This window comes from Biomphalaria glabrata, chromosome 7 (genome assembly GCF_947242115.1).
Source record: "Biomphalaria glabrata chromosome 7, xgBioGlab47.1, whole genome shotgun sequence".
Lineage (NCBI taxonomy): Eukaryota > Metazoa > Mollusca > Gastropoda > Planorbidae > Biomphalaria > Biomphalaria glabrata.
The window spans coordinates 26641653-26663274 of record NC_074717.1 but is presented as its reverse complement, the minus strand read 5'-3'; the positions used below and the strand labels follow the sequence as shown (position 1 = coordinate 26663274).

The 21622-nt window shown below is 36.0% G+C and overlaps 1 protein-coding gene across 3 annotated transcripts; it reads left to right on the top strand.

Annotated features, from left to right (window-relative positions):
* The first annotated feature begins 12144 nt into the window (after positions 1-12144).
* Positions 12145-19231, top strand: LOC106071927 (chromobox protein homolog 5-like). 3 transcript variants are annotated; one of them, XM_056036284.1, is made up of 5 exons: positions 12145-12288; positions 14970-15125; positions 15486-15794; positions 16056-16267; positions 16531-19231. In XM_056036284.1, the coding sequence occupies exons 1-5, from the start codon at positions 12259-12261 to the stop codon at positions 16691-16693; spliced, it is 870 nt and encodes a 289-aa protein (XP_055892259.1). In that variant the 5' UTR covers positions 12145-12258; the 3' UTR covers positions 16694-19231. The 3 variants fall into 3 exon arrangements, 1 of the variants encoding a protein (XP_055892259.1); XR_008779010.1 differs by lacking the exon at positions 12145-12288 and adding an exon at positions 12715-12852; XR_008779011.1 differs by lacking the exon at positions 12145-12288 and adding an exon at positions 12861-12909.
* The last annotated feature ends 2391 nt before the right edge of the window (positions 19232-21622 follow it).

The following is a 21622-nucleotide window of genomic DNA, read 5'->3' as shown; positions in this document are numbered from 1 at the left end:
ATAGATTCGGAGGCGTCGCTTCGGTGACGGGGGTCTTCCAATGACTGTGTGCCTACGTGAATCAACACACTCATTAGGCGGTGGCTTTTGACACAGCAGATCCTAGGCACTATAGTCTATATACTAAAGGTCGGCGAAGTGCAGTCGCTGGTGGTATTCGTGTTAAATGCGGCCCGCGAAGGCGCAAATTTAAAGCTTATTGTTTTCACATTTTTTTTCTCTACAGAAAACAATTAGCAAGTCTGTCTCAGGAAAAAAAAAAAAGTAATTTTTAACTAGCGTGGCAGGTGAAGCGATACAAATAATAATTTAGCATTCAACAAAATATTTCCTCGCATTGGACTTCCGGTCATATGGCACAATTCTATCAGCATCACTATAATATAAGCAATGTCATTCGTTTGAGATTATTAAATCATTATTTCTTGCGCGTAAATCCATACACTCTTTGAAAGTCGTTTGCTTGAGGTTATACGACACAGTCGTTGTTAGTCGTTGAAAGAGAGTCACGTTGTTGAAGCACGTGTGGATTGCCTGACAGCCGTGTCGTGCGGAATGCGCTCCATCTAGTCGTCTCGATGGTCCCAAGTTTGCCCGTTACAATACACTGCTGCCAGCATGAGGACGTTACAATACACTGCTGCCAGCATGATGACGTTACAATACACTGCTGCCAGCGTGATGACGTTACAATACACTGCTGCCAGCGTGATGACGTTACAATACACTGCTGCCAGCATGAGGACGTTACAATACACTGCTGCCAGCATGAGGACGTTACAATACACTGCTGCCAGCATGATGACGTTACAATACACTGCTGCCAGCATGAGGACGTTACAATACACTGCTGCCAGCATGATGACGTTACAATACACTGCTGCCAGCATGATGACGTTACAATACACTGCTGCCAGCGTGATGACGTTACAATACACTGCTGCCAGCGTGATGACGTTACAATACACTGCTGCCAGCATGAGGACGTTACAATACACTGCTGCCAGCATGATGACGTTACAATACACTGCTGCCAGCATGAGGACGTTACAATACACTGCTGCCAGCATGATGACGTTACAATACACTGCTGCCAGCGTGATGACGTTACAATACATGCTGCCAGCGTGATGACGTTACAATACACTGCTGCCAGCATGAGGACGTTACAATACACTGCTGCCAGCATGAGGACGTTACAATACACTGCTGCCAGCACGAGGACGTTACAATACACTGCTGCCAGCGTGAGGACGTTACAATACACTGCTGCCAGCGTGAGGACGTTACAATACACTGCTGCCAGCATGAGGACGTTACAATACACTGCTGCCAGCATGAGGACGTTACAATACACTGCTGCCAGCATGAGGACGTTACAATACACTGCTGCCAGCATGAGGACGTTACAATACACTGCTGCCAGCATGAGGACGTTACAATACACTGCTGCCAGCACGAGGACGTTACAATACACTGCTGCCAGCATGAGGACGTTACAATACACTGCTGCCAGCATGAGGACGTTACAATACACTGCTGCCAGCATGAGGACGTTACAATACACTGCTGCCAGCATGAGGACGTTACAATACACTGCTGCCAGCACGAGGACGTTACAATACACTGCTGCCAGCATGATGACGTTACAATACACTGCTGCCAGCACGAGGACGTTACAATACACTGCTGCCAGCATGAGGACGTTACAATACACTGCTGCCAGCATGATGACGTTACAATACACTGCTGCCAGCATGAGGACGTTACAATACACTGCTGCCAGCATGAGGACGTTACAATACACTGCTGCCAGCATGATGACGTTACAATACACTGCTGCCAGCATGATGACGTTACAATACACTGCTGCCAGCACGAGGACGTTACAATACACTGCTGCCAGCACGAGGACGTTACAATACACTGCTGCCAGCACGAGGACGTTACAATACACTGCTGCCAGCATGAGGACGTTACAATACACTGCTGCCAGCATGAGGACGTTACAATACACTGCTGCCAGCATGAGGACGTTACAATACACTGCTGCCAGCATGAGGACGTTACAATACACTGCTGCCAGCACGAGGACGTTACAATACACTGCTGCCAGCATGAGGACGTTACAATACACTGCTGCCAGCATGATGACGTTACAATACACTGCTGCCAGCACGAGGACGTTACAATACACTGCTGCCAGCATGAGGACGTTACAATACACTGCTGCCAGCATGAGGACGATGGTGTAATAAACTTTGTAGGAATGTATGAAAAATGATCGCGTTCTTTGATAGAATACAAATCGATGATCTACCATTGTTTCCCAATTTCCTCCTATAACTATAATGTTTTTGACATACAAACACACACACACACATACACAAATATGTATATGTGTGTGTGTGTGTGTATATATATAATATATATAACTCATACACATTTATCTAATTGGTAAAATTACACTTAATATACGCTTTTTTTAAGTATATATTTTATTTTGCTTATTTCTTATCTTATCTAATTATTTATTGGTTACGAAGAGTTTTAAAAGTTTAGATATTCTATATTTGTTCATGTTCTTTGCTTACAAGGAGGTCAAATCGAGATGTGTCATTTAACGCTGTAATTCGGCTACACCAGTGATGCGCAAAATACGGCCCGATCCGCAGAAAATCTCTCCCACCCATTTTTTTTTTTTTTAAAGTTGAAAAATGTATCTTTATCTACATTAGGGCCCTCCTTTTTTATACAATGGGTTGGTATCCTTGGCTGACCTTTAACATTTCTGAATGGAAATCTATCAGGAAAAGTGAACGGATGTTAACTTGTGGAACATGATAGTAAGCCTACGTGTTGGTTTATATGGAAAGTATTGGAAAGTGTAGCTGTTTAAAAAACAACAACATATAAACGGTATAATAAAACAAATATGGGGGCCTTCTCGATTTGAGCCGCGAATAAAAGAGTGTTAAACTCCGGGTTATAGATCCACGGGATTCTAATCAAATAGTTTCAGGTTCATTTCATTTCATTGTTGTATGTTTTCGTTGATGTGGCCCGCGACTTGAGTGTCGGAAATAAAAATGGTCCGCATGTCGAATAAGGTTGGGCATCACTGGGCTACACAATCAAAGCAACACCCAGATCAGTTAATCAAGTTTAACTAGACTGAGAGACAAGTCATCTTTGTATTCTAGCAAGCTGTCAAGCGCTTTCATAAAATCGATACAAGTAAGAAATACTTGTCTTTGAAGCTTGTCACTTTGTTCAATATTGCACATAAAATGTAAAAAAAAACACACACACACACACAAAAAAAAGGAATGACCGCCATCTTCTTAAATCATCTATAATATGTGATGAAGAAATGGAGCATTAATTTGTCAGTCTTGTAGAATAATGCAAGATGAGCGGAGCTGTCATAATATATGTTATGCTCGAGAGACGATCCAGGATACCAGAGTGTAAGGATGTGTTCCTATCATGGGCGTAGCCAGGATTTTTTTCCGGGGGGGGGGGGTTTGGGGGAATGAATTCCCCCCCCCCGACGTTCCCACCGCAAAAAAAATTATATGTTTGTGTGTGTGTGTGTACATAATCTTTATTACATTATGATCCTTCATTCTTTCGGAAGACGTTTATTGTGCCATAGAATAGTTTCTTCCATGAGTTAGTGGAAAAGTTGTAGATTCCCCGATATTAGGCTTACTAGCAAAGGGGTCTGGGGGAGCGCTAGGAGCTTCCCCAGCGCGGGGCGAAGCCCCGCCGCCAAGCACTATTTCTGATATTGAAAACCAACAAAATGCATATTCTGAGGTATCTACAGTGCATTTTCCTGCTATTAAAAAGTTCTATTTCAAAAACCTAATGTGCTATTCTTACTGACTTAGACCCTCCCTCGTCGTTCGGCGCATTTGCCATCAAGCTGTTTTCATAAAATTGTAGACTCCCCGCCATTGGCCTACTAGCAAAGGGGTCTGGGGGAGCGCTAGGAGCTCCCCCAGCGCGGGGCGAAGCCCCGCCGCCAAGCACTATTTTTGATATTGAAAACCAACAAAATGCATAATCTGAGGTATCTACAGTGCATTTTCCTGCTATTAAAAAGTTTTATTTCAAAAACCAAATGTGCTATTCTTACTGACTTAGACCCTCCCACGACGTTCAGAGCATTTGAAGGCAAGCCGTTTCCATAAAAATCTGTCACTGGTAATGTCTGAAGCCTCTTCCCACCTACCATGAGGACCTCCATGAATGAGTGGCATCAAGTTGTACTAGGATATCATTGCAACTCTTCTTATGCGTAATTCATTATGTCGAAGAATGGCTGCCTGGTCGTGCTGTTTGCGCGCTGGACTGTCGTTCGGATTTATCGACGGTCGAGGGTTCAAACCCTGCCCGCTCCCATCCCCCGTCGTCCTGCGGGAGGTTTGGGCTAGGAAGTAAACTATCTTCTACTCTGAAGGAACATCCGAAACATGTAAAACAAACATTTTACAAGAACATTTCCCGCAAACCTCATGCGTCGTTCTCTCACAATCTTACTAAGGGGTCGACTCCCAGTTCGGCATAGGATTTCCTTGATTTAGACCCGATCTCTATAACTGACTCCTAAAATCTGTCTTAGCCATCTTTGTTGAGCTACATTTAGTGTTTTTCGATTTCGGTAGATGACTATTCACTGCAGTTTATCTCATGAATACGCTCTTGGAATTAAGTGACTGTAGTTTGCTTTAGATTTTATATCGAAAAGAGAAGTTTTATCGTCAAAATCTTCTGTTGGGGCATTTCTACCTCAAAATGCTCTGTAGGGGGATCTTAGACTCAAAACCATCTGGAGGGGTTTTAAACTTTGAAAAAAAGCCATCTGTAGAAGAAGGGTTTAAACTCAAAACCCCCGATTGGCTACGCTCAAATAATTTTAGTGTGTAATTTGCTTTTTTTTTATATTGAAGATGTATTTTTAGCACCAAACCCCTCTGAATGGGGGTTTAAACTCAAAACCCCTTTCGGCAACGCTCATAGCATTTTGAGTGCGTAATTTTGCTTTTTTTTCTTACACTGAAGATATATTTTTATCCTCAAACCCCCCTGGCGGGGGGTTTAAACTCAAAACCCCTTTGACTACGCTCATAGATTTTAGAGTGAGTAATTTTCTTTTATTAATATTGAAGAGGTACATTTTAGCTTCAAACTCCACTGGAGGGGAGTTTAAACTCAAAACCCATTAGACTACACTCATAACATTTTTAGTGTATAATTTGCTTTGTTTTTATTATTAAAGAGGTATTTTTTACCTTCAAACCCCGCTGAAGTGGGGTTTAAACTCAAAACTGAGTCAAAACCCATTTAGCTACGCTCATAACATTTTGAGTGCGTAATTAGCTTTTTTTTATATTAAAAAGGGGGTTTATCGTAAATTTTAGATGGGGTTTTAAAATCAAAATCTTCCTTAACTTTGCTCTTGGAATTAGGGGATTTTCGTTTGCATTTTTCTTGTTTTGTTTTATAGAAGAGGGGGAGTTAACTGCAAAAACGCAGGTAGGGGGTTTAAAACTCAAAACCCCTAGTAGGGGTTTTTAAACTCGAACCCCCCTGGTAGGGAGTTTTAAACTCAAAACCGCTTTGGTTGTGCTGGGGCAAGTGATGGTTTAGTATTAAAATCTCACCTAAAATAAACAAAATCAAAGCAAAAAATCAGTCACTAAATTCCGACTCCCCCCCCCCCCGCGAGGGGGGGGGATTTCATTTCGGGGGGGGGGGTTGAACCCCAACCCCCCCCCCCCCTGGCTACGCCCATGGTTCCTATTGTGAGCTATATTTATTTGAATATCAGTTTATTTCAGTATAAGGCATATTAGATATATATCTCATTTCAAGATAAATCTGTTAATATATTGAGTTCATTTGTTCACAAGAGAAGTTTGTTCAAGTTATTTAAAGTCTATTTATTAAAAATATTAATACTCCCAGCTCTCTGGTGCTATACGTTAACGACCGACAACAACAACCAATAAAACTTTATCTTATATATCAGACCTTACTTTACAAAAGAAGATAATTACGTCATAAGCCTTTCATGTGTCAATCTAGTCATGCATGTTAATCATTGACTTAAAACTCTGCCATTGGACTTAGCCCCGGAAGAAAAACGTGCCAAACGAAAAATGGTTGGCTCCTTTTCCACCAAAGCGATATGCCTACACGTGGATGTGGACGGTAATGTCTCTCGTAAAGAGCGCTCCACTGTGGGTTCTACAGCCACATGAAAAAGTGTTCTACTAGTTGAATTATAAACGTTCTAAGCGGTCAGCTGCCACAATAGTGGATCCGGGGGGGAGGGCGGTAGGGGCGATCGCCCCCCCCCCCACTCGGCCGACTCTCTTCCCCGAAGTGAGAATGCCAGAAGACGCTTGGAGTAGGGGCTCCGTCCCGAACGCCGCTGGGGGGGGGGGGCTTACAGCGCTCCCCCCCCCCCGACCCCCTAGCTGACAAGGGAAAGGCCACCAACATGATTTTTTTTTTGTTTTTGCCGAAGTTTGAGAAACACTGCTCTAGTTGTAATATGACCACTTTTTATTCTCTGTTTAGATATATAAGCCTTAATATAAGTAGGCTTATGTGGGGTATCTTATCTTTTCAAGGAACAAATCGGTTGTATTTGCAATGTAGTAAGGGCTTGTTAATTCATATTAGAATATTTTTCAAGTAAAACATTGATCAAAAAGTCCTTTTTTAATAGAATGATTAATGAGCTGTAGAGAATGCGTTTCTGCAGTGAAAATGCAAGAAAATGCTTTCGGCGTCGGGGCTTTACTGGGCATTAGGGTTAGGGTTTGGAAAAAAAATCGCCCCCCCCCCAAAGTTCTGGATCCTCTATTGAGCTGCCAACTGGTATTTTGCTCTTGATAACTAATGAATGCTATATATTAAAAAAAATAAAAAATTTTACCCCTCCCCATCCGAAAAAAATCCTGATTGAGCGAATGTAGGCTACCCTGTAAATCTAGTAAAGTTTATAAAATTGTGATGATAGATGCAGACTTTGAAGACGTTGCGACAAATGTTCCTAAACGTCTATTAATTTATTAATTAAACTCTTTAGTAAATAGAGCCTTCGTGCGGAAATATCCGAAGACATAGTTTAAGATAATGATTGTCTAGTCCTTTAGCCAAACTTAAATTGTAACTCTCGGAGTCAGGTATAATTGTACAAAATATGCGTCACTGTTTCCACGCTCTCTCCAAAGAGAGAGAGACAGAGTTTGTATGGAACCGGGCAAAGTATGCCCAATCTCAGGCAATCTGCGGCCAACAGGACAGTGTTCCGTCCTAAAGTGCGCAATGATTGACTGGTCTGACCTCAATTACCACAATGGGTGACGCATATGCTGACAGACGCTACGGGCCCTATTGGATTCTTCCCAAGATTTTAACCACTTCACATAAATGAGTGCTCCGACTTCTGCCTTAGCCTGTAGAAAAGTGCTTGGTGCTTTGAGATTCGTAGCTTCCAACGCGCCCTCTCTTGCGAGGACGTCTGCTGCCTCATCGCTCCTCACGCCGCAATGTGAGGGCGTCCACTGCATAAAAACAACTCCAATAAATGAGATCCGTGACCAGGTTTTTAAGCCGTTGCATTTGCAAGCTGAATAGATGAATTGTAAAAAAGATCTAGAGTTATCCTAGAGTATATTATTTTTCTTGAAAGAGAGAGGGAGGAATGATAATGATTTTACACGTGTGTAGATAAGATTCATCTATACTCGATAGCACTTAAATAAACGATCACAATTGATGAAACCAAATTAATACTTCCTTTTTTTTTTAGAGGACAGAATGCCAAAATAAATGTAGTGTGGGGAACAGGAAGGGGGAATTCACTTGAGGCCTTTTTTCTGATAGACTAAAGGAGTGATGCCAACCTAATTCGACCTGTGGGCCATTTTAATTTCCGACACTCGTGTCGCGGGCCACATAATCGAAAAGATACAAAAACGAAATTTTGACTTGAAACCTGCAGTGAAGAATTAAAAAAAAAACGCTTTTGACACCGGGGCTTCGCCCCGAACCCCACTGATTGATAATGAGCTGTAGATGTCAGGAGAATGTGTTTCTGCAGTGAAGAATGCAAGAAATCACTTTTGGCATCGGGGCTTTGCCCCGAATTCCACTGGTGAATATTATGATGTAGATGTCAGGAGAATGCGTTTCTGCAGTGAAGAATGCAAGAAATCGCCCCCCCCCCACTCCAAAGTTCTGGATCCGCCCATGGTTTAGTATCCGATGTCGGTAGGCATTACGCGTTTTTATCTTCAGAAATTCTTTCTCGTGGCGTCTACAACGCATTTTGTCTTGTAGTAAGAAGAGTGAATATCGAAAACGAAGGCCTACTATTCATCCTAAGTCTAATAATAATAAAGAGGTATCCCTGGCCAATAGTGTTATGCGAGGGACATTCTAGGTACGTATAGCGCATGGGTGTCGGTAAAGGGCGTGACCTGGTTTAAGGCCACCTTAGTGTTAAGTACATATCTGTCTCGGACCATTTTTTTTTTTCACACAAAAGTCGTCACTATAATGAAGTGCTATGGTCGGAAGAGATTCGACCATTCTGAGGCAAGAAAATCCAGAAGAATCACACTAGCGGAGACGTTTTGCAATGTTTTCTTCAAAAAGTTTTGACCCATATTGTTGCAAACACCTCTCGCAAAAATGTTCTACATTTGACAAGCTCTTAGTAGAAGACGAAACGACGTCTTATTTAAGATTTTTTTAAATTTTAAAACATTGGTAATTATAAAATTTTAATAATATTCAGACATCGATTAATAAGTAGACTTTGAAAGTAGAAATGAAAGTAGACTTTGTTTTTGCAGCCCCCCCCCCCCCCCCCCTTGTTGTTGGTCGGTCGTTGGCTTGTAGCTCGAAACAGCTTATACAGCTGAACCGATGTAGGTGTATTATATTTTTAAATAAATAAACATTTAAATAACTTGAACAAACTTCTCTTGTGAACAAAAACTCAATAAAACTATTATTACAATATGCTGAGATTTAACTTAAGTAGGCCTAACAGCCATTTAAAATAAAAGTGAAAATGTTTTAAACATTGACTTTTTAATTACTAGATCTACTTACAGGGCGGTCTATTCGACTAAACAGAAATAGTTATATGTAGCAAGTAGATAATATGAAGGAAAAACAATTGTTGACTGATCTGCTTCTGTAGGTGCCTATGGAAAATTTCATTGTTTTCTTATATACATTTCCAAAATAACTTTTTATGTAGGCCTACCAATATCGTTTTTTTTTTTGTTTGGTTTTTAAAGTTTTTAACGGACAATGGAATAATTAGAACTTATATAAAATATTTAAATAGGCCTATTAATATAAGTTTTTTTTTAATCAAACTAAAAATATAAAAAAAATTAACCTTGGAATGATGGTTTGGCCGCCCCTTAATTTCGGCCGCCTGTGTGCATTGTGCACAATAGGTAGCGGCGGCCCTGGGCGAAGGTGCCGCCCTGGGCAAGGCATTTAGACAATCGGGGAGATTGTCCAGAACCAAAATGCCCGGAGGAAGCTGGATGTGGCCAATGCCCCAGACGGGACCACAGGCATAGAATTATCTGATCAATAAATCACTAGACATGTCAACTATTCTGTAAACAGTTTCATTAGATACGGAGATTGAAATAGTAGGCTACAGATAGATTTTTTAAAAAGTCGGTTCCAATCATTACTAGAATTTGGCAGCTGGCAACAGTAAGTCATCAGCATCGATGTTATGTTTCATAGCTCTAGCAATTCTGAGGGCTATCAAATAAGAAACTTTAATGACAGCTATATGTTTTGTTTATTGTATTTGCCAGCTGTAAAGTCTTGCTTTCTTGACTCAGTTCACATAGCCCACTGTATGTCGCTGTCGACAAAGCTCGGATGTTTGATATCAAAATGACGTTTCAGATTGTTCGGATTGATTGGCGTGGGGGTGGCGGTCGAACTTTAGTATAGGATTCACACAATTTGTATACGAATTTATTACTTATTTATTACTTATGTTAAAAATATATACTAATTATTTATATTTCAACCTATTTTTAGATTATTTCGCCCCCCCCTCTAGTATGTTGGCCGATTTGGTGGGGTCGGGAGGGGGCGATGGTATCAATCCCACCCCCACCCCCTATACTTTCGAGTGGGGGGGGGGGGCGGTCCAATTTGTTTGTAGAAATCACAGCTTGCTAACAGCTAACAAAATCAATTAAATATCTATATAATTAAAACTTGTTATTGATATTTTAACCGATCTTTATATTATGTCGTTCCCTGTTTGCCGATTGGTGTGGGGGGGGGGGGCGGGGTGCGAATACCTCTACTGCCCTTCCCACCTAAACCCATTGAGTGGGGGGGGGGCAGTCCGTTTTTATGGAGAAATCATAGTTTGTGAACAAAATTAGTTGAATTAACATATAAATTGTATATTATGTCGCTCCCTTTCTGGTATTTTGGCTGATTCGGTGAGGTGGGGGGGGGGTCGATTGCATGTACTGCCCTCCCCACTCTAGCTCTCTGAGTGCTGGGGGGGGTCCTATTTTTGTGGAGAATCATATATAGTTTGTGAACAAAATTAGTTGAATATCTATATAATATAAACTACGTATTGATATGTGACCCATTGTATATTATGTCGTACCATACTCTAATCTCAAATTGTTTCATTAGAAAATTTAGATGAAAAAGGGTTGTACTAGGTGGGAGGGGCGATACATGCAATCGCATTTCCCCCATCGGACAAATCAATTTTGTTTTTGTATTATAGTTAAGAAATTACAAAATTTAAAAAAAAATCTGTCACTAATATAATTTATATACACTATAAATTAAATTCTTATATCGAGTCGCCCCACCCCTATTCTTTAATGCCAAACGCAATCTTTAGCAGAAATCCTTAAAGGATCGAGGATTAATCGTTTTCACTCTACCGCCCCTCCCATTTCCCGTTTATGTAATTTCACATGAATTTATCATAATTATTTTAAGAAAGACTTTGCATTGGAAAAGTTAGAATTCAAACGAAATTTTTCAGTATAAAAGTCATGATTGAGATGAGTTCTAAACTCAAATAATGTATCCATAGTCGCTTTTTCCCAACCTTTACTCAATCTGATATTTTTCTAGTTAAATAAATTTGGGACTATAACTCACAATTTATACTTACATTTTCTTAAATACTATTTATCGAATTTTTTTTTTCGGCGGCGATCCTCAAAGCGAAAATCTAAATATGTGGGGTATCCTATCTTTTCAAGGAACAAATCAGTTTTATTTGCAATGTATTATGGGCCTATAAATTCATATTAGAATATTTTTCAAGTACAACATTATTCGAAAGGTCCTTTTTTAATAGTATGAATAATGAGCTTTAGGTCAGGAGAATGCGTTTCTGCAGTGAAGAATGCAAGAAAACGCTTTTGGCGTCGGGGCTTCGCCCCGAACCCCACAAGAGGACCTTATAGCTCTGCCCCAGTTGTTTTGTTTTTCGCCGAAGGTTGAGAAAAGCTATATATATATATATATATGTGTGTGTGCGCGCGCGCTGTACGCACGTTTATGCATAGGGTTAGGGTTTACTGGGCATTAGGGTTAGGGTTTGGAAAAAAATCGCCCCCCCCCCACCAAATTTCTGGATCCGCTAGTGACTCAATTCCTGCCTTAACTAATGAAGTAAAACCATATCTTAAAAAAAAAAATAGCCATTAATGCCATTATATTTTCTTCTCTTAGCGTTTATTTTCACGGTTGCTTCATATAAAGATCATAACATTTTCTAGCAAGGACTATAAAATGATGGCTTATTACTAATTTAATATTATAAGCAAATGTTGTTTCCAATTACGTGCATAGTAGTCGTATAGGCCAAATAGGTTACAGGCCTATGTCTTGATCACATATTCTTTATTTTCACTTTTTATACCCACAACATAAAAAATCTTTTGTATCAACATTTTACCTAGCAGAATAAAGTCGTACACAGCAAACACACTTAATAATAACAATGTTAAATCATGGTTAAATCATTTCCTACTTTGCCTGAAATCTTCATTCTGATTTCACATTTTGCCGGTAACAAATAGTCTAAATATATTAGATCTATATAGCAACAATTATTTTTGAATATTTGCTGGGAGTTGGATAGTTACAGAGCGTCCCAAACTGCTTTATGGGATTGAATTTTGAGCATTTAAAAAAATGGCGAATTTCAGCGACGATGATTCTCAAGTAAGTTATCAAGATTTAGATCTAGATCTATTCTCTAGATATTTCTAGATTTTTTAGTATTTCCTATGCATTCAAAGTAGAATAATATTGATAGTAGATCTACATTAATGTCTATCTTTGAATGCAAAATGCAATCCCTTGTCTTCAGTAATAAGCTAAGCATGAAATTAATTCAAAAATTCAATTCATTGGTTTGCCTCTCTTTACTCTTTTTTTTTTTTTCGGTTTGACTACCGTCACCAGAGTCTACGAGAGTCGATACTTCTAGATCTATTAGACCTCTCTCTCTCTATATATATATATATATATATATAGATCTATATAGATTAATAGATCTAGGCCAGAGGTCTTTCCGCTGTAAAACTGCATACCCACATGACATCTACATGATCTAGATCTAGAGACTAATCTATAGATATCTAAATATTTTAAAATATCTAACCACACTTGACGGGCCATGCCCATACCCTTTGACCTCATTCAAGACTCATTGCCTTATTTGTATCCGTATTCATGGTAAATCTAGATATACTGATCTATTATTCTATTGACTATAGAGTATAGGTAAGTTGTTAGGCTTATAAATAAAAAATACATGCATTTGCAAGTTATGGCTCTCAGGTGATTTCTAGAATCTATAATCTATAAATAGTATAAATTATATATAATATATATATATGCTTTAATACTTATAATAATAATAAAGATGTAGTTAATATTATATATATATTTATATACATTTTTTTATATTAATAATATTATAATATAGAATATAGATCTAGTTATGTTATACTAAGACTAAGTGACACTAAGTCCTAAGTATTACTAAGTTATAGGATCAATATTTATATATATATATACCTGGTACTAGTACTATTTATAATGTAATATCTAATAGTAATAGACTATTAATATAATATATATATATATATAGAGAGAGAGAGAAAAATAGATCTAGTAACTAGTATAGTAATAGGTAGTATACTATAGTACACATCTAGATTTATATAGTTAACTTAATATAGTTATATAGTCTCAAGTCTAGATATCTTCTTCTTGTCTTATATAAGGTCTGTATAGATCTATACACTTTATATAGTTAATATCTAGTCTAATAGTAGTAAGTCTCATATAGTCAATATAGACATATAGACTTATAGTATTATAGTATATAGATTCTAGATCTATAGATGTATAGATTATACAGAATGTATAGTATAGATTTTTCTATCATATAAAATAATATAATAATAATATATCTAGTAAACTATAGGTATGTTATTATTGTTATAAATCTAGATTTCTAAGATCTAAATTTATCATCTCTAGCCTAGACATTATTTAGAACTGGGGACATAATCTATATATAATCATGTCATGATGGTCATAGATATAGTCATAGATAGCGCAGTCATAATAATAATCATGCCCATGCATATCCCATTACTCAGCCATCACTCATTCAATCACTGGCATTACTTTAAATACTTTAATTAATTATTACTTAGATTTAGAAATTTACTTGACTGTTATAGAGTCTACTCAATACTCTATTACTACTTATTGACTACTACAGTAACTATACTACTATAGTAATCTAGTAGACTAATATAACGTTTAATATAAGCGATAAGTATATAATATTATTGTCACTAGACTAGAGTCTAGATCTATACTCTATCTTTAGCGGAACACTGAGAACATTCAGAGAATTTAGCGGAACACTTTATTTTTTAGGTTGCATTTTTGTTCTATTTAAATTAAAAAAAAATAATTAAACCATATTCTAAATTAAGCTTTCTTTTCAAGTATACAACTTTAAAAAAAATATAGATATATCATGATATATAATATAATATATATAATTATAAAAAGATTTAATAGCTTTGATGGTATACTTGAAGAGCATAACTTCTTGTTATCATGCACCATGTTGCTTCTAAAGCTGAATTCTAAAATCTAGTGTGGCATCAAGCCAGTTTCTAGACTTAAACTTTGTTGCAACATAAGAAAATCTTGCTTCGCACAAATAGGCTGTATGAAACTAAATTAAAATAATGATACATATATAGCTGTTTTAATATATATATATATCTATATATATCTGATGTGATGTGAAATTAGGTTTTATTTGTTTACTTTGTTGCAACATACGTAACCTGCATCACACAAATATGTTGTGATGTAGGAAACTTAAGTTAAAAGGAATTTATTTTGAAATATTTTGATACTCTTTAGACAAGCTTTAGACAATCATTTAATGATTTATTTTAGTATCTTTGTTTCAAATTAGAGTCTCTTAGATGTTGTTTTATTTTTATTTTTTTTCCTTCATTTACTTAAGAATATAACTTATGGGCCTACTAGTTAATAACTCCTATAGTTCGTTGAACACCTATTCCTATCCTCACCTTGCTTAGTGCCTGTTTTTTTTTTTTTTTTTTTTTTAAGTAACCCTTTTTTACATTTTTAGATCATTTGAAAGCTTTCAGCTGCTTTCTTATCATTCTGGGAGGTCCTTGTGGAACTCAATTTGGGAAACATTGGTCTATGTTATAGACATACCCCTAAATCTGTTTAGTTTCAACTTTAGCTTTTCTTTTATTTTTTTTTTAAGCGTTTTTTTTTATCAATTGAAAATAAATATTGTAATAGAAATACTTTTTTTTTTTAATTAAAAGGTTGATGCAATATTAGGTCAGAGAAAGAGGAAAGGTGCTCTTGAATATCTTGTACGATGGAGAGGTGATGGAGACAACATAGAAAGCTGGGAATCTGCTTTATCTATAGGTTCAGATTATGCAAAAGTGATCCAGAATTTTTTAGAAAGTAAAAAGGTAAGAAACTGAAATTAGCACATAAAAGTAACAATTAACAATATTAGTTAGAAATGTTTTAAGAATGTTTATATTTGAAATGTTTTATTCAATTATAAGAAGTTTCTTTGATGGTCTATAGTATATTTGAAATAGATTTTGCTATGTTCTTTCACTAAAGGTTTGTGATGGCACAGTCTGACAAGTGGACCCTTTACTTAACTAGCAGATGTCATTATTTTTTTAATGTGATCATTTTGTTTGATAGCTAGGCTATTTGTTTTAGAATTTTCCAATCAATTTACATATATAGTTGCAATTATAGCAGTATATTTGAATGAACTACTACGTCATTCACAATTCTATTATAATTTTTTTAAGAGTGAAAAAAAGCGATCTACCTCAAGGTCAAGAAAAGTTTCTCGTTCAAGATCTAGGTCGTCATCAAGAAATAGAAAGTCTTCCTCTGCAGAGAAGTCAAAATCACGTTCACGGTCACGAGGTCGTCCAAGAAAGTCTGAGTCTGTACAAAATAAAGAGAAGACAACAGAAGAAGTAGACGGAATAGTTACATCGACCACTCCAAGTAAAAACACACGCAGCAGAAAGAGTATTGCCATATCTGACGGAAATTTTAAGGAATCAGCAATTGTAGTAAACACTGTAGAAAGCATTAGTACTGAGTCCAAGGTAATACATTTTTTAAGTAGAATTTTGTTGTTTCTTTCTTTTTGAAACTGATTCATAGAGTCTTGTTTGTATTTTCTGTGTTGTGAAATTAGGACTTATTTCTCTCTTTCTTTTTTCAATGAAACTCATCTGCTGCATAATTGCCATACAATCCTGGCAACTGTATACATTTCTAATGTAGATGTTTACAAACTAAGGCTATGAATAATACTCCATTGTATGTAAAATAAATTTGTAATTTATTCTTTTCATATTCCTTAGAGTAACACAGACTCCAATAATATGGCAGCAGCAACATCTACATTCACAAAAGAGTTAGAAGTACAACGTGTTCACAATGAACGTTGCCTTGTTCGTGATGACGATAAAAAATCTCGAAGCCTTGTTTGGCGAGTGGCTGATTATGCAGTGATTGTCCTCTTTATTTTGTCCTTTATGGCTGCACTTTTTTTATTCCTTGAGAAAATTGTTGAGTAAGTTATTGTTCATGTTAATTTATTCTAATAAGTTTCCTTTTCAAACCTAAGAAGTTAATCAAGCATGGGCATATTTTGACTAATGAAGTTAATTATTTGAATTATAATAAATAACACAGCCTAAACCCTGCCTAATGGTTATTTATTGAATCTTAATGTTATGAAATATAAAATTAGAAGAGATCAACAAAAAAGAAACCAAAACAGGTTACTTAAAATATAAATTAAAAGCTAATTATATTTTACATTTGTTTTTACAGCCTCAAAGATTTCAAGTCACAGGCTTTTCCAAATATGGAGACTTTAAAAACTAGGCTGACAGATGGTTTTCAAAGCCTCTATGACAGTACTTTTTATCTGCTTGAAAGACTGGGTGATCTGTGGCTTTATTTAACTCAACAGCCCCAAAAAACCAGTGCTTGAAATATTGTTTATCTTGTCACTGTCCTAGAAATGGATCAAACACATTTTTTACTGCTTCCACTGTTGTCAAAATCAAATTTTACTCAAGTGTTTAATTATTTTGTAAATTGGGGTATTTCATTGTAGGAGTTGGTAGCATTTTATTTTTTTAGTTAGTTATAAATTGTTGTTGAGGGATTGATAGATAAAAATTGTGCTTTATAATTAAGGTTAGTGCAATGGCTGGTGTTAGGCTTAAATATTCTAAATAGATATTTCTTTTCAATATTTATACATTTGGAGTGGTAAGGAACTCCTTTGATTTCTGAAGTAAGCAGACTTGTATACTACAGTACTACATGACTTTAATTTTGTAACAGCATTTAGCAAAGATTGTTAAAATCAAATACTGCCTTTAGATGTATGTCTTATTCATATGTAATCACTACCCCCCTCCCCATTTTTTTTCCCAATAAAAAATAAATTTGGAAACAAAAACTTTCTTTTTATTTAAAATAGAATTTTTTTTTCTAAACGAATATTAAAATACAGTTTCAATTTATGCTTGTTATAATTTGGACTGAGTCTTTTAAGTTTATGTTGCACAATCATGATTATTAATTTCTGCTAAGATTTTTACTGATTTTTGCATGCATGCTCATGACTTTTTTTTTTAGCACATTTAAGTAGAGCAAGTAGTGTGTGTATTTTTTTTTTTTGACTCTATATAGAATTACTTTGTGATTTTGTCTGCCTTGCTATGCTCTACATTTGCTTTTTGATAGTTTGTTTTTCAATCAATGATTGTTTAGCCTAGATATATTGGTGTGTTGTTCACATATTAGCTAGTTTCTACTCTGTGCAATAAAGGTAGAAAAGAAATGACCAAAGAGTTACATGTCAAGCTACTGTTGGGCTCCCACTTGATTTCCAATCTCTTTTTGATTTTACCCATTATTCTGTGCTGTGTACATTGTTAGAATTGCTCTGTCCACACTCATCCTTGACATTGCCTTGTGTATCCTCACCTTGTGTAGTGCCTGTTTTTTTTAAGTAACCCTTTTTTCATTTTTAGATCATTTGAAAGCTTTCAGCTGCTTTCTTATCATTCTTGGAGGTCCTTGAATTATTTACAATTTAAAATAAAAAACGTAAGTTCATTGAATTTTTTGGAAGACTCATAATTGTTCATGCAATGAACATACATTCCGGTACCTTAATATTTTAGCAATTTTGTTAAATGAATTTTTAAAATTGAAAAGTTTTGAGAATATTGGTTATTGACATTTTTTATATTGTGGTCATATATATATATATATATATATAAATATATATTTATATATAAATATTTTTTCTCTCATTAAAAATTTTTTCAAACTACTCCCAAATATTATCTATGGTATCTTAATTTGTCTCTGAAGTCATCTCTTTGAGTTATACATTTTTTTCAAAATAAGCTTTATGATAATAAAATTAAATAATGTCTACTTGTTTCTCCTTTACTGGGTGCAAACATAAAATGTGTAATGGCCTTTTCTTTTTCTCTCGGAATACTTTTAAAAAAGATGTTCTTGATTTTACATCTGATTGACCAACTTGTTGACAATATACATTGTTTGTTTGTTTGTGTAACTATTCCTCTCGATAGCTCCTGACTGGGCTTTTTTTTTTTTTTTCTGGTTCAGTAACTAGTGGACCAACATTTATTACTACTGGGGCTAGACCTAATGATATATGGGTTTGGGATTGAGCAATTTTCTTTTTTATGGTTTACATCTCTGTCAGGAACTTAATTGTGTATGTTGTAAGGTTCACCATTCTCTTAGGAATCACTTAATTGTGTAGGTTGTAAGGTTTACCATTCTCTTAGTGGACATTAAATATAGTTACAGTTTGTATAATTAAAAGAGTCCTGCTTGTGGAATATATGTATCAGACTGTATAGATTAACCCAACTTTTGTGTCATCTGCATAACCTTGGATAACTATCCATTTTAGTAAATTTAAGCATTTTTATTTTGTATATTTGCAATCAGTCCTGTATATAGTTACCTTTGAATAATTAACCAATTTATCCCATAGCATGCATATTATACACACTTTCATACTATGCAGAAGTAACATGTTCAAAAGTGACTATTTCTATTATAACACTACTGTTTTGTAACTATTAATTCAAGAAAGAGTGATGTGATTCAAGCTTTATTTCTCTCATTCCATGACATCCATAGATCAACACAAATAGTACTTGATGTTGTACCAATGTGAGAAATTGTATTCGTTAAAGGAACTATTGAATTTATTAACCCTTAACTTGTTTCCTATTATTATGACCCAACATTCCCAGAGAAAAATATTTTTGTACCATGTAAGATTTTTTTTTATTTTAAGGAGTAGTTAAGCTTAAAACATGCAAAATTTTGTTTTTTAATTTTAAGGTTGAATGTTGTGTTCTGTTTTTGTGAATTGTCATGTAAATGGTCTCTGTACTTTTCTATCTCTGTAATCCTGTGTAGTTGTCCAAATGTACAAATATATTAAAAGTATTAAGACATTTTACTCTAGTGTATTGATTTTTAAAAATTTATTTAAGGGTTAACTTATATAAAATGTTAAATAGCTTAAAGTGAACTTATTAATTTAATATCAATAGTATTGATTTTATGAAATATTAACACATCATTATTTTAATTGCATGAATACAATATTAAAACAAAAATATAAAATCCTAATTGAATGATGTTACATATTGGCATGACTTATAACCATGACAAAACATGGTTAAGTACTTTGTACTCTATGCTAAGGTCTTATAGATCTACCTTTCAACCTATTGTTAATTCTTTCACATCTTTGAGAAAAAAAAGAGATCAATCCATATAGGCTTACAGGCTTATATGCTACTTATTTTACAATGCATATACAATACTTTACAATATTTACTTTGTATCTTGAAGGTTTTCATTTTTGCAAAGACTCGTCTAATAGTCATCAAATGTCACATACATGCTAATGATCAATGACAACACACAAATCAATCAAAAAGTTTATCAATTAATTGATAAATTAGTCTTAATTTATTTTGCTTTTATATAGAATATTGTCTAGAAAATGTACTTTTTTGTGGAACGGTTTTGTAGAGAGTACATGTAAGCAGGTTTCCGTCCTGCCTTTAGGTGCTCAGCAAACATAACTGCTCGAGTCGGGATTAAAACTCGAGCCTATTTGATAAGTAGCCTAGCTCAGCCACATATCACACACCGTATACATTATGTTAAGAATGGTAAATAAAATATTACATAGAATTATTTTCTTCCAAGTTGCTTAATATTGCAAAATGAAACAAGTAAAAACAAAAACGGTCTAGTTCGAAGTTATGAGAATATTCTTATGTTTATTGGTTTAACAATGTGCTAATTGGTGACTCGAATTCATTCCCCTTTATATACGAGCCTCCAATGCAGCCGATAAAAGTTTCAGTTAAGTATTAAGTTGGACTCCTTGTAAACATTTATTGTGACTTGTCAAACAAATAGATGCTATTTAAATATCTGATGTCAAGTGTTAAAGGTTAGATAGCTTAGAATAATTTACATAGTCTAATTATGAAGGGTAATATTAATTTTGCTGGTGAATTATTATAATGCGTTTCATATTCGAAGTCTACCGTCCCATACCAAAATAAAGGAAATGGCCACAACACAGCTTCTCTACGCCTATGATCTCCAGCTCACGGTCAACGAATGTGCGTACGCTGCCGCCTCTTTTGGTTTTACTATAAACCTCGGAAAAACGTTATGTTATGTTCCAGAAATCACCCAATAAAATCAACTCAACCCCAAATATCACCGTGATTGGACACCCCTAACGTGGTAGGCAACGTCACTGATCTGGGAAGCACAGTATTAAATGACGCATTGCTTTTAAGGGAGGTTGATAACCGTCTGGTCATGGCCGTGCTTTTGGACGCCTCCAAGCGAGACCAATCGTCATAGAAGGCCTGAACACTAACTTGCAACGTCGCAACCTGTGGGCAGTGGAGACCAATAGCGCGTTGCCACATCATATAGATCTGCAAAGACTTTATTCCAAGCCAGTAGTTTTCGGAAAAGATGCGTGATTTTTCTAGACCAGTAGGGGACTTGTCCTTTAAAACTAAAAGCAACACTTCGGATTGGCAGTCTTGACCCGAGCGCTCAGTCTCGCCATTACTAAAAACTTTTAAAAATGAGTTCGGGTAAATATCTTTCCTTAACAAATTATTCATCTGAGCGAGGCTCGGTCACGTGGTAATTAAGTCAAAGCAAGTGCTAAACCTGTTTTCCCATCAAAGTTTACAAAGTGTGCCTCTTACAATTCTGAATGCTTCAATCATCTCTGAAGGTATTAATCTGTCTTATGTAGGCTAAATTATAAGGTTAAAAGTCAACATTTTTGTTTCTGACTATAAACTTTATCCTTTTAACATATTTGTTCCCTATTCCATATACTGCTTACTAACTTTTGGACCACCCTGTAAATGTACCTAAAACATTGTTTAATGTTAGTATTGTAAGTAGGCCTACTCTGTACATAATACTTCAGTTGTAGAACGACTATGGTTCATCTCGCACACTTCCTCATGTGGCTGTGGAGCCCTATTTAGGAGAGACACTACCGTCCACAAATATCGCAGGTTAAGGTGGCTTTTGCTTCGGTGTTAGAGGAGCTGGCCATTTTTCGTATTGTACGTTTTTCTTCCTGAGTTGAGACCCATGTTCTTTCCCTGTCCATAGCTTTCTTGGTCACTGTCTCTCCATCTGGTGCGGTCTAGAGCTGTCTTCCCAATGGTCAGTATTGATGTTCACTGATTTAAGGTCACGTTTTATTACATCTATGTAACGGAGGTGGGGGCGACCAGTTTTTCTTGAGCCAGTCGCGAGTTGTCCGTAGAGGATGACTTTCGGGATG

Coding starts and splice junctions, on each gene's coding strand:
- LOC106071927 (XM_056036284.1), top strand. CDS start 12,259: ATGGCGAATTTCAGCGACGATGATTCTCAA. Junction 12,289..14,969: donor TCAGCGACGATGATTCTCAA/GTAAGTTATCAA, acceptor TTTAATTAAAAG/GTTGATGCAATATTAGGTCA. Junction 16,268..16,530: donor TTCCTTGAGAAAATTGTTGA/GTAAGTTATTGT, acceptor TTGTTTTTACAG/CCTCAAAGATTTCAAGTCAC.